At 42.8% G+C, this 14,119-nt stretch overlaps 1 protein-coding gene across 1 annotated transcript in view; it reads left to right on the top strand.

Annotated features, from left to right (window-relative positions):
- The window catches only part of AFF3 (ALF transcription elongation factor 3), a 403,834-nt gene extending 400,129 nt beyond the window's left edge, over positions 1–3,705 (top strand). Inside the window, exons 20-22 of the mRNA XM_065423495.1 lie at positions 806–855; positions 990–1,204; positions 3,566–3,705. Coding sequence (XP_065279567.1) covers positions 806–855; positions 990–1,204; positions 3,566–3,705 — 405 coding nt within the window. The remainder of the gene's footprint in view (positions 1–805; positions 856–989; positions 1,205–3,565) is intronic.
- The last annotated feature ends 10,414 nt before the right edge of the window (positions 3,706–14,119 follow it).

Genomic DNA, 14,119 nt, shown 5'->3' with positions numbered 1-14,119 from the left:
CAATTACACTTTCTGAGAGCTACTTCCCTCATCATACTGGTGTCTAACAGAGTCTAAACTAAGTAGGGCAGAGGCTATTTTAACTTACATTGTAAGTGTCTCCCACCTTCTTCCAGCTCCTCCATGTGTAAATTACCTGCTCTTAGACTCCCTTACACATCAGCAGGATGGATATAAGTAGCTTCGAAAGAGTCTAGCTGAGTCTAAATGAATGTCTGAAACCAAGGCAAGGACAGTCAGGTCTAGGGGTTGGAGCCAAGAGTCAGAGCCAGAATCAGGAGTCAAGAGCAGTGTTGGAACAAGGTAAAAGGAGGGCGGGAGCAGGACTAGGTACAAGACTGGGATTTAACTAGGACTGGAGCAGGCTGAGGCCTGTGAAGTCTGTCACCACTATCAGGCAAACGAGAGTTCCAAGCCATGAAGCAACACTGAGCAGACTGAGCTATTGTTTCTCCTGTGAGGCTTATATACCCACTCTGAGAGTCACAAGACCAGCTCCTGGTTTGTGGGTTGGCTGGAGCCTAACACAGGAATGACTCATCCCCGCATATGGTTTAATCAGGCTCTAGTTCAGGGAAGACTTATCACCTCACACTGAATGTAAGGGAGTCTCCCTGACATCACTGTATGTACCATCTCTAAATTTGGCCCAGTTGATTTATGGCATCATGAGACTTGAATACACTTTTCATATGTATCAGCTCTACTTTTTGCACCCCATCTTTACATTCTCTTTGTTGACATTCATTTCACAGTCCTGTTTAAATTATAGGTTTGTAAATGGGTTTTTTTGTTCGTTCTACAGAATTCATCGAAAGCTGCCCAGGCTCCATCTCCATGGGGTGCCAGTGGAAAGTAAGTTCACTCATCACACAGAAACTATGTCTGAACTGCAGTGAGAAATGGCATTTGCTATGTTCTGCTATTTTCATGTTTGTTCATGTCACCCTTATATATATATATATATATATGTTAAAATTCTGTTTCAGGAGCACAGGAACTCCATCCCCCATGTCTCCTAGCCCTTCTCCTGTCAGCTCAGTAGGATCCCAGGGGAGCACCGGTGCCCCTTCCCCCTCTTCCACTATCAGCATTCCACAGCGTATTCATCAGATGGCAGCCAATCACGTCAGTATTACCAACAGCATCCTGCACAGCTATGACTACTGGGAGATGGCTGACAATCTAGCCAAGGAAAATAGAGGTGCGTAATCTAACACGTCCTTTAAAAACATGCCAATAAGACAGTATATTGACCTACTTTGACAGTGGTCCTACTGGAAGATCTTACCTTCTGGATTACAGAGGTGTATTCTTTTAGCCTTTTCATGGGCTGTCCCAAAAGGTAACAAAAACAGTTTTGTCAGCATTCCCACTCAGAAGAGGGAAAATATCACTAATTTCTCCTTTATTTGACGGTCCAACCCTCACCGTTTTCCAGGAACAGATTCACAGACATCTGGCAGTCAAACAGGAATTAAATTGATCTTTTGAGTTCATTTAATTCTCCTTCTCCTGGGCGGTATTGCACAATCTTGTGGCAGAGCTACAGAAATGGATCTCTTTGGTCTTTTGTTCTTGTTTTACAAGAGAAAACTAATCAAGTGCACTGATGACATTCCCTTTTGGTGATGACTCTTACATGACCTCATATTTTTGCATGTATTGACTAAGACATTAACGTACAGCTATAGGACTCATTGTAGGATTTACGTGTCTGTGGGCACATAGGACACCTCCCCTCTGAGTATTCGGACCCTGTGTAAATATCTGAGGTTTAAGTCCCACTACTCTACTTTAGCTCTGACATGGACAATTAGATCATTGGTGTATTTACATGGCACCAGGACAAACATACAAGGCCAAGTTCTACTCTGAGTACATCAGCTTTACACGGGTATAATCAGGGTTTAAAGTCGGTGGGGGAGTAGCACAGCTTCACCTCCTATCTCTGACTTAGCTAAGCAGCATGGATGCTCCTTGCCTATGCTATGACATCTGGCCCTACCAACTCCAGTTGGCAGTGCCTCTAGGGACCTCCCCAACTATCAGTTCCTCCAGAATCCACTGTCAGTGGAGCATGGGCAATAGCATGAGATAATGATATAGCTACAGGCTGAATTCATTCCACTTATGTCCCCCATGAGTTTTAGGGAGAGAATCTGGAAGAGACAAGGCAGCTTCTCTTGCTCACCTCCTCCAATTTCATGTAGCTTCATGGGATGGAGGTTCAAAGGGGCCTGCGTGACATGAAGGTTGGACCATAGCAGAGGAGAAGAACCCCTCCCTTTGCCTGCAAGTGCAGACTTTCCTCCACATACAGAGTTAGAGAGGATCAAGGGGTCCTCAGTTTTTACTTAGTCCCCCTTCAGGCAAAGTTCCCGCATGGTTTAAGTAGGAGTTGCCTGAGTAAAAACCTCAAGATTTGGCTGGCCTCACTCATTTTGAAAAGTGTTTCAGTCAGGATAATTTGTGCATTTGAACTACAAATGATGTCTCTTTATCTTTATAAGGACACCATTGGCAAGTAATCCTTTTATACACAAGATCAATGGGAGTCAATGAAAGAAAGAACCAAGAAATTAGCTGTTTAATTTTTAAAATGAAATTGTTGGGAACACTCAGATCATGGACCATAGGGGCCTTAAGGACACTAATTTGCCCAAAACTTCCATTTTAATAAAATGTTCAGTGTGATTTAGTTAGTAATAGAAAATAGCTATTACATGGTGTCAGGGTTCCCTCCCCACTCTGAACTTTAGGGTACAGACATGGGGACCCGCATGAAGACCCCCTAAGCTTATTTCTACCAGCTTAGGTTAAAAACTCCCCTATTCCTTGGATTAAGTAACGCTGCCACCACCAAGTAATTTAAACAAACATTTAGGGAGGGCCACTTGGAGCCCTACCTTCCCCAAATATCCCCCCAAGCCCCTACACCCCCTTTCCTGGGGAGGCTTGAGAATAATATCCTCACAGATTGATACAGGCAAACACATACCCAAACCCTTGGATCTTAAAACGATGAAAAATCAATCAGGTTCTTAAAAGGAGAATTTTAATTAAAGAAAAGGTAAAAGAATTACCTCTGTAAAATCGGGATGGTAAGTACTTTACAGAATAACAAAAGATTTAAGAACATAGAGGATCTCCCCTCTAGGCAAAACCTCCCTCTAGACAAGGAAAAATCACAAGCCAAAATAAAAGTAAGCTAACGCATTCCTTTATTATTACTTACTAATTCTAATTGAGTTGGATTGCTTGCCTTCTTGATCTGTCTCCAGCAAGCACACAGAACAGACAGACAAAGAACAGACAAAACAAAGCCTTTTCCCCCTCCCCAGATTTGAAAGTATCTTGTCCCCTTATTGGTCCTTTTGGTCAGGTGCCAGCTATGTTACCTGAGCTTCTTAACCCTTTACAGGTAAAAGGATTTTGTGCCTCTGGCCAGGAGGGATTTTATAGTACTGTATACAGAAAGGTGGTTACCCTTCCCTTTATGACACATGGTGATAAATAGCAAATGTCACTTTCATTATTCTAATGCTTAATATTTTTTCCATAGAGTTTTTTAATGAGTTGGATGCATTGATGGGACCTGTCACCCTACACAGCAGTATGGAGCATTTAGTTCAGTACACTCAACAAGGACTTCACTGGGTACGGAGTAGTGCTCACGCAAAAGACTGTGTGCCATTCAAATGAACTGCATAATCTCCCATGGACAATTCAGTTATTCTGGACACTGTGCTACAGAAATAATCAACCATAGCATCCAAACAAAGGTGAATATTTCTTCAATGTTGAACAACATTTTTCAGAGTGTAGACATATATGTGTGTATGGATAATATGCAGCTATGTCTCTCCAGAATGCATTGTTCCATAGCAATCTCCAAACATCGTCATACTCTAGACAAAATTGACCACAGATGTCTTAATACACACACACATTTCCTATGCCTGTGCTTAGAAAAATTCAGAAACCAAAATCTCATGAGTTAATTGAACCAAGTGCAATAAACACAATGGCTCCTAGTCAGGAATGCACTTAAGTGTGTGTTTAACTTTAAGCATGTGCTTAAATGTAATTGACTTCAGTAGAACTTAAACATGCACTTAAGTGCTTTCCTGAATTAGGGACAATGAGAGTCTGACTGGCAGTTTGGCTGCTCCATAGAACTTTCAGTGTTAGCGCATCATCTCCCTCTTATTTCCTGATTGGGATGTATGGATGAATTGTGTAGATTGAAAAAATATGGAGCGAGAAAGCATTAACTTTTGTGCAATAAGTTTCAACAGCTTGCATTCGTTTCTTTATTTCTCTGCTTTTGAAATTACCTTATCTCCTGTTCAGCCTCCTTATCAACTATAATGGACATTATCGAGGAAATAGCCTGAAAAATGGGTGTATTGATAACAAGAAACTAGAAGAGATTCTGGAAAATTGTGTACTGTCATTACAGGCAACAAGTTAACACAAAAATACTGCAAACTGCAACCCAGTTAGCAAAGAAAGTCCATTTATTACATGTTCATATACATGCACACACATTGTTTGCTTTGTGCAGTGAGGCTTCATCTTACTGGCTCTGGGTTTGATATGTTTTCTATCTTAAAGTCGCTTGCTTGCAGTTCCTTCTAGGCTGTATCATGCCATTACATGAAATTCTCATCTTGGAAAGCTGGGTTTGCTGCTCACCAGACTAAGCACTGTTTCCTATCATAATCCTCTCACTCGTCATGCATAATCCTCCACTAGGCTTTAATGTTTCTTGATTTATGGGGTGTTTTCAGCTCCTGTTGACAGGCTGTGTTTTTTATGCCAAGGGAATTAATCCTAAAGTAATTGCAATTTAATTTGGATCAGCTGAGGTCAGAGCCAGTTCATAACTAATGTGTTGTGGGCATTTAGTGGATTTTTGTTCTTGGTTAATTTCATTTTCACTCCTCTGGAAACATTTGATTGTTTTCATCTGAAATGTAATTTTATTGGTTATTTTGCACCCAGCCCTCTAGCCCTTACTCATGCAAGTAGCTACATTAACTTCAGTTGCATCAAGTAAGAGTCAATGAATGGCCATCTTCATTGCTACCTTCTAGTCAGCTTTATCTTAATATTAGTGTGATGCTGGTGCAAAAATATCTGCCAGTAAAAGTTACGTATCAACAAAGAAAAATAGCCACTTATGTAGTTGCCTTATATATGGCATTTCAATGTCTGATGAGTTGCATTAGAAACCACACATCAAATAATTTAGCCAGAGGCGGATTAAGGTTTCCTGGGGCCGTGGGCCAGAACAAGTGGTGAGGCCTTCCCCACCCCTTCTACCTGTGGTCCCGCCCCCATTCTGCCCCCTCTATATGTAACCCCACCCCTTTCTTACCTTTCCCTCCCTCCCCTCCCATTCCACCCCTCCTGCACTGTGGCCCCAAGACCAGAGACACTCTGGGCACAGCAGGGAGTGAGAGCTTCCCCCAGCCCTGAGGCTGCAGCAGATAGCGAGACCTCCTCCAGTCCTGGGACCGGGGTCAGGAGGTGCTGGGGGCTTCCCCTGTGGCTAGCCGGCTTCTGCCGGGATTGGGGGGCACTGGGGGCTCCCTTTGCCACAGCGCCCGCCCTGCCTGCCCGGCACTGCCGCTAGGGAGTGGGGTCTGGGGTCGCAGAGGGTTCCCCAGCTGATGCTTCCCCCGCCACCGTCCTGCCTGCCTGCCTGGCGCTGCTGCTCGGAAGCGGGGTCGGGGCGTGGGGGCTTTCCCTGCCCAGGTTCCGGGGTCCCCAGTTGGCCGGGGCTCCTGGGCACAGGCCCTGTAGATCCAGTGGCTAATCCGCCACTGAATTTAGTTTGTTACCACATTAAAAGATTTGCGGTAAGACAATGGGTATGACTACACTGCCACTGCAGGTGTAATGTCCAGTTTGGGTAGATGTGCATGCACTAGCTTCGATCAAGCAGTGTAGCTGCAGAATGGGAGGCAGCAATCTCATCTGAGACCCTAGGTAAATACTCAGGCAGCTAGCCCACACGGCCATGGCTACACTGCTATTTTTGGTGTACGAGCTCATTAAAGCTAGTGCATGTACATCTATCTGAGCTGGAAATTATACCTCCCGCTGCAGTGCAGACATACTCAGTGTCATGTCATCAGATTTCACTTGGTTGTTGCATGTTGCAGAAGAAATACCAATCGTTCAGTTACAGTTGCTGGAATGTAACTTGGTCAGTGCCTAGCTGATTATTACCTGCCTGATGTCTGGTTGTGAAAGTCTGTCAGTGATTTCCTAGATGAGGAAGTGATTTAAATGTTCTTAATAAGTGAGTAATTTGGTTCTGTTAGGATAGCAGTGTGGGAATTTCTGTCAAACCACACAAGTGGGATGCCTGTTAAATTTACTTCTGCTTTCTTTGGTGGTTGCTTTATCATTTGTCTTCAGATATGTTTTTTTGTTTGTTTCTTTGTTTTGGGTGTTTTTTTTTTGGTGTTTGGGAATTCTTATCACTATTTTATGCCAGTTAAACTTAGAAGCAACATATATTGCTTGCCTTACACAGATTTTAACTTGGCATTGGAGTCTCAAGTAAGGAACTTTGAATCACATCTCTTGTGCTGGGACGGGGGATAGTTTTTATTAATCATGAGCTCTTTTGGAACTTGTTTGGCTGCAATATGTACAGCGATTTCACAGAAATTCAGGAAGAGTTAATGTCCTGTTAGTGTAACATGTTTCCTGACTACTACGGATCTCTTGTCGATTTGTGCCCTGTCTTGTAAGTTGTTTTTATGCTGAATCATTCCAGCTAAAATACCCATCAAGTGCCATGGAAATGGTACATTGATTGTAGTTTTTGTGCTGGAATCACTTACATTGAACTCATGTAAACAGAAGAAACTCCATTGATGTCAATAGAGCTATGCCCATTTAGACCAACAGAGAATTGACCTCCTGTCCACAATGCTCCTGACAGGTGGTCATTCTGATGAGGTTAGAGCATGCAGTTCAACCACAGGCACGTGTTTCTTTTGTACAGGTTGCTTTTTGTCATGATAGCAGCTCTTTAAATAACTACAGCTGTGTATGGCATGATAACCAAAGACACTTCATTTCATTCCCTTAGGGCCTGATCCTGAAAAGTGCTGTGCGGCCTCAGGACCTGATCCAGCAAAGCTCTTCAGTATAAGCATCACTTTACGTACATAAATAGTCCCATTAATTTCAATGTGAGCTGAGGGTTCTCAGCACGTTGCAGGATCAGACCCTTACAGACTGTCCTTATTTTGCTTGCCACTTGCAAAAGCACATCTTGTTTGTTTTAACTGATTGTTTCAAGTCTGAGAATGATAAAGGTTCCCTTGTCTTGCATTAGAGATTCCATCTCAATCTTTCAGAGGTGAAGATGTCAACCTGTTCAAATCCAGCTCAAAAGCAAGATTATGCCTGGAGGGAGAGGTTTGGTATAAAACAGAAACTTCTGAATGTGACAGACAGCTAGTCTACCAGCTGATGAGTACATGCAGGCATGGGAAATCAACTGGAATATTATCAAATAAAATGTGTGCCACAGTTGGACACAAAGGCAATACAGTGAGGTTTTTTGCATTAAAAATGCCCTGAGATACTCTGAGATGTTCACAAACACTTAGTTAATGAGATATTCAGACACACTTAGGCCTTGATCTTGTAAGATGTGCATCAAGGAGTGCAAGGGTGAGTGGAGGAGATGTATAGGTTCACGTATGGCTGACCACTGAGCATAGACATCTATACTGTGTGGCAGTAAATCCCAGGCCCCTTCCACAGTCCTTTCTTTATTCTAAATCTCACAGGGTTTAACGGGAAGGGGTGTAGGCAGATGTTGGGCATGTGAGGAGACATGGTATTCAGTGTAGGCCCAGATCCTCCAAGGTATTTAGGCATCTAACTCCCATTTATTTCAATGGGAGTTACATGTCTAGTATCTTGGAGGATCTGGGCCGTATCCCTCAGCATGCAACACTGGTGCTTAGTTATGCGCTCCTTGTCTGAGCTTTACTTCTGCTACTGGGAGTAACTTGGCAGCCTGGAAAGTAGTAGTCTCATTTATGCAGAATCAGATTCCCTGCTCTCCCGCTACAGGTCATCACTTTTTACCTTTCACTTCCACACGCAGCAGTCTTTACCTGCACTGGGCAGAATCAAGCCCTCAGTGTACGTATGCACACGTCTATAGCTAAATCATGAAAAAGTTCAGTCAGCACAAAGGATATTACTAGTGCCTCCCATTGCTCATTGAGTACATGTCACTGAATGGCCATATCACCTCAGAAGAGCAGTAATTGTTATCAAGGTAATGTGTGCAGCTAATTAATTTGTAAGACTCTCACCTTGGGAATGGTGCAGTCGTATATCTTTCATAATACCAATTTTCACCCATTTTTCATGGCTCTGATATAAATCTGCATAACTAAAATGTCAGGATTTTTTTTAAAAAGAAGACATACACTTAGACCTGGCTAATCTGTGCTTAGTTTATCTACTCAAGAGACTTTACTAGACACCAGCCTTAATGCCTATACAGTATATACTATTGAGTGACTTAGTCGCAGTGTTTAATCCAAATGAAATTGGAATTTGCAAACTGACTTGGATTAACTATGTCTGCCACTGCTAGGTTGCAGCTGTGACATTAAATGATTATGGTTTTAAACAAAAGAGGTTGAATTTTATGTAAAGAATAGTAACTGAATTCCTTAATCTTTTTAGAAGAAGATTTTTAAAAGAACACCTTGTCAAAGTCATATGTTTTTTAACTTTCCTAAAATTTCTGGAGGGTCGCTGGTTCATGGTCAAAGCTGTATTAACGACATTTCCCTTCTACAGTATGTCTGGCCTTTGCATAATCCGCTTAATACTTAATATGTCAAAAAGAAATGTTTCTTTTTTATAATGATTGCAGCACTCCCCTCTCCCAGTTCAGTGGAAAACCCTCAGATTAAAGAATAAAATCTCCTCGCACGTTGCTGGCACCATACACTTAACAATGACTGAATGAATTTGTTACAATGATGATAGAAGTATGGCTGGCACAGATCTAAAATGTCTTTCCTTTTGATAACTTTTTGTTACCATTTACACCATGTATTCAAACTCATTCCTTATTTGGATGGAGAGAATTATCTGATTTACATCCTATAAATATGTTCCAGCTCAGAGCATGATCAGAATCATTATTATTCCACTACTTGGTACACTGGTTATGCACTAAAGAGTGGGAACATGCATAGCAATGGGTGAACCTCATCTGAATCCATTTAGAAAAGCATCTGGATGTTTATTTGAAGCTGATCCAAACATATGAACCTCTTTGGTCAGGAAAGATGTCTGGAAAGCTGGTGAGAACAGAGTCTTCCACAAGATTCTCAGAGTGAAATCTTGGCTTCACTGATTACATCTACACAGAAAAAAACAAACAAACAAAAAAACGTGGCAGCGAGTCTCAGAGTCTGGGTCAACTGACTCAGGCTCACGGGGCTCACGTTATGGGCAGCATAGACATTTGGGCTTGGTCTGGAGCCTGGGCTCTAGGACCCTCCCCCATGCCGGGTGGGGAAGGGGAGCTGCAGTGTAGACGTACCTAGTGAAGTCTAGGGCAAAACTCCCATTTCTTTCAATAGAGCCAGGATTTCACACTCGATATTTATTAGTTACCTTGTAATAAACTGTTTTCAAGATCATTTAAAGTTCTTGGGAAAGTCACTTAGAGCCCTATTTCCCCAGACACCGGGATAATCCACCTGAGATCTGAAACTCCTCACAGTTTCTACACAGTATTCTCTCAAGAAAGCATTGTTTGTCCGCCAGGAAGGAGTCAGGTATCCCCCCATCCCCTTCACCTGGGGATATCAAATATCTCCCAAATCACCCCCTTGCCTCCACTCTGCCATCTGACCCAAGCAGCTGCTTCTAGCCCCTGGATGTTCCCATGTGTCCAGGGGCTTTCCCTACTGCGACTGACCCAAAACCCATCTCTAAAGGGGGGTTCCACAGCACAGAGGGAAAAGCAATGCAAGTAACCAGGGATTCCATTAACTTACACAGCTTTTCCCCACAGGCCTAGCAGGGACGAACCCAGAGGAACCCAGCCAGCCACCCTCCCCTTCCAGCTCTGTGGAGGTTGAACCCCACAGAGCTCCCCTGAAAAGGCGTTTGTGGGATCCCAGGAATGGGGGGAGTGCCAAAGAGGTGGCATTTCCTCCAAGGGCACAGACTCCTTTCTGTGCAGGAGCACAGAGGGGGGCAAAGTGCTGCCCTTTCCCCATGTGTAAAATGGGGATGCTAATAATATATTCATGTTTTGTAAAGCACTTTGCAATCCTCAGCTGGAAGGTGCTACAGAAGTGCTAAGAATCATTGTAAAATGTTAAGTCATATGAGTGAATTTCACTCCTGGGCAGTGGGGCCAATCCAAGGCCTTTGCATCACTTAAATCCCAAAATAGGATCCCTTAAACCTCTTAAAATAAGGCTGCAGTGGTGCATAGGCCTTGTGTGGGGCCTTTGCCTGGGGTGAATTACACCCTATATAAAAATGTCGAGTATTATTAGTATTAATGGCTAGTTTCATTTGGCTCAGAAATAGCATGAGGACAGCCATTCTTGAAGTATTTATGTTTTGATCTTAGTAGAAACCAGGCCATACCAACTCCCACGCAAATGTAAATAGGACAAAGAAAGGTTAACCAAACTATCTGTTCCTTCAAAGAGTTCAAATGGACTTTGAATTTCTCTGTGCCAGTTTGTCCTTCCCTGAAAGAACTATTTTTTTCAGAACTTATTGTCTTTAACCAACAGCATCATAAATGTTCAAATTATTTGTTTTCCCCAATCCCCAGATTCATGTTACTCTCAATCATATCCTAAATGTTGTCTTTCCGAGTGGTGCATTGCAGAATGGACTAATCTCTTTATTTGGCATAAGAAAAATTATGCAATTCTCACAAAATATTTCCATCTGTCCATGAGTCATCTGTAGTTAATTGGCATGGCAAGTCAATTAGGGATACATTTTCAGCAGAATGCACAGGGAGTTAGACTCCCAACTCGCATTAACATTAATAAGAATCCCAGGGTTAAATGCCCAGGCTCCACGTTACCAATTTCCCTCTAAAGGTCAATAGCAAAACACTTTGATTCTGAGGAATGAATACCAGTCAGATCAGCAATGGACTCACTATTACTGCTCAAACCTCAGTAAGCAGAGGAGGTTATAAACTGATGTGTCTCTATAGCTCTGCATGTTATTTGGGTCACACGAAATAATCTCACCATATTAGTCTCTCTTTTCTTAGCAACATCAGTTTTCATAGTTTCCCCTAAGGTGGCTCCGTTCTACCTGCAACTCTGGTCTCATCACCCCAAGAGACCTTTCAGAGAAAACCTTTCACTCAGGAGGAAGTTAGCAAGAGGTTCCATTTACCCAAATAAATGTAATTTGGCTAGTAATTTTCTACTCTTTTCTGTTCTCTGTTATTGAAAGTATTTGTGTTTTTAATAAGGACTTTCACCCCATTGCCTAGATTCTCAGACCTGCCTACATCCGGTTACAAAACAAGTAGATTTTCAATCTGCACAAAGCGCTGGCTGATGACACGGGGGCTTCCAGCTCCTCCCTAAAAACATACCCCAATGAGTTAATTCATTCTACTGACCTCCCCACAGCTGCCCATCAATTAATTTTGCCTCCCCTCAGCCCCACATCTTCCCTCCTCCTCCTCCTCCTCCAGCTCTAGAGGTTTTCTTCACACTTCCCAGGCCTGGGGCTGCAGGGATGAAGAGAAGAAAAGGGGAGGAGCCAACATATTATCCACCAGAAGAGAATGGGGAGGAGGCAGCAGAGCCCCTCTGAGCTGCTGGACTCTTTCTGTTCCCTTCTCCTTCTCAGCCCCATTGTATCACCTTTCCCCTCCAGCCCTAACAAAAAACTTCTGTCTCCTAAGGGGAAAGGGAGAGGTCTGCTTGCCACATACAGCAGCTCTGATTGGAGGCAGGGTGGGAAATGTTGAAGGAGGGGTTCCCTGCAGCGCTATAGAAGGAACTGAAAATTCTCAAAATTGGCAAGTCTGGATACTCCATGTGACACTCCAGGCACTGTAGGCAGGAAGACTGCGGTGATACCTCCTAGGCCTAACACACATGCATTGGCTTGCATTGTGCCATGAATTTTTTTTTAAAATGAGCATTGCTGTTTTATGAATCTGCACAAAAATCACTGGGATTTGCTGGTATCATGTCTGTGCAGGAACGTATTATTTTAGGTCTTAGATGTCACACATTCAGCATCATGACTTTTCAGCAGGATCAAATAGAAAGAAATGGGCATCCTAGTTTAAATACAAAGGGACTGATTCTGTATCTGCTGTGATTGTGGAGCTGCCATTGATGTCAATACATGTCCCATGTGGCAGAAAGAGGTTCTGCTAACTTTGGGACCTAGCAAATGTGCTAAGAAAAATAGCAGAAAAACATATAAAATGTACATTTTGCGCTCAAGGCCGCTCTCAAATGTATTAGACCAGGGGTTCTCAAACTTCATTGCACCACGACCCCCTTCTGACAACAAAAATTACTGTATGACCCTAGAAGGGGGGACCAAAGCCTGAGCCTGCCCAAGTCCCAGTGCCTTAGGTGGGGGGGGGGGCAAAGCTGAAGCCCAAGGGCGTCAGCCCTAAGTGGGGACCCTATAATCTGAGCCCCACTTCTTGGCGGTGGGGTTCGGGCTTAGGCTTCGGCCCCGCCATATCTAACACCAGCCCTGGTGACCCTATTAAAATGGGGTTGTGACCCACTTTGGGATCCCAACCCACAGTTTGAGAAGCACTGTATTAGATATAGGTCAGCTTTGGTATAAGTGGGTACAAATCCAATGAGATCAGTAGTTACACCAGGGCTGAATGTGAGCTTTGATGCCATTAAAGTTACTATGTTTTGCAGTTTAGCAGTGTAGGGTCTGGTGCACTAATCCTTCATACAAGTACAATTTGCTTTCTGTAAACAGAACAAGAAGCTTTTGTGTGGGCCGTGAAAGAGATTAAGTTGGCTATTTTAATCACAGGCCTGTATTATGTGAATGCTTGTATGGTATAACTGAGTGGTACATTGCATCGTTTTATGGAAACTGAGAGGCATGTTGTTGATTCATCATATGACACATGAGCACAAACCCAGATAGCCAAAACTGTGAGTTCATCCGTGCTGAACAGCTGAGCATTAATGGCGGGCTGTTCACTACCCCTAGACCACACGTAGCACTCCAGTTCAAGTCAGTGGAAGTTTTGTGTACAGCTCAAGGCTTGAAGATGGCCTTCAGATTTTAATATTTTGTGAATTGATCTTTTTTATGCAGTTCCATTAGTAAATACTGGCCACACTAGATTCGTTTATAACCACTTTTGGAAAGTATGGCTGTTAAAAACATGCAAACGTCACTTACATCAGTTTCCTTCTTTTTCCCGTATTTATTATTAATTAACATCTGTATTGCAGTAGTGCCTAGGGGCTTCAGCCACATCTGGGTCCCTTTGCATTAGGCAGTGACAAACACAAAGTGAATGACAGTCCCCACCCCCAAAGAGCCTCCATTCTGAAAAATAAAACATAACCGGGGTATGAGACAAACAAGCAAATGGGAGGGAGGGAAGACAGGATAACAAAAACAACAGGATGCTTTAGCATAGACTGGCTGTACGTGCAATTTTTAACGAATCTGTAGCAATAATCACAGTAGCAGTAACTTTCCTGTCCGATTGTTATGTTAACTAATGTTTATCAAAGAACAAATCTGTAAGTGATAGTGGCTGTCTGACCTAGTTGTACAGACTCCTGTTTTATGACTAGAATTATTTTTGTACACAGATGCAGCGAGCGTAACTCCAAATCTCATTTATGACAACTGTCAGCAAATTCCTGTATATCGTAATATTATTAGAATCAATCTCAGTTTAGCTCTAGTCCTATCTGATTAAATGTTGTTTTATGTTTCTCTCGGATGGTGTTCTAGTTTTGTACTGGAGCCATCACCCAAACAGGCAAAGCAATAGTGCAGCAACTTTCGAATCGCATTCTGGATTTAGCATTTTTTAGTA

Source organism: Emys orbicularis, chromosome 1 (assembly GCF_028017835.1).
Source record: "Emys orbicularis isolate rEmyOrb1 chromosome 1, rEmyOrb1.hap1, whole genome shotgun sequence".
NCBI classification, from domain to species: Eukaryota; Metazoa; Chordata; order Testudines; family Emydidae; genus Emys; species Emys orbicularis.
This window is presented reverse-complemented; position numbering and strand designations above follow the sequence as displayed.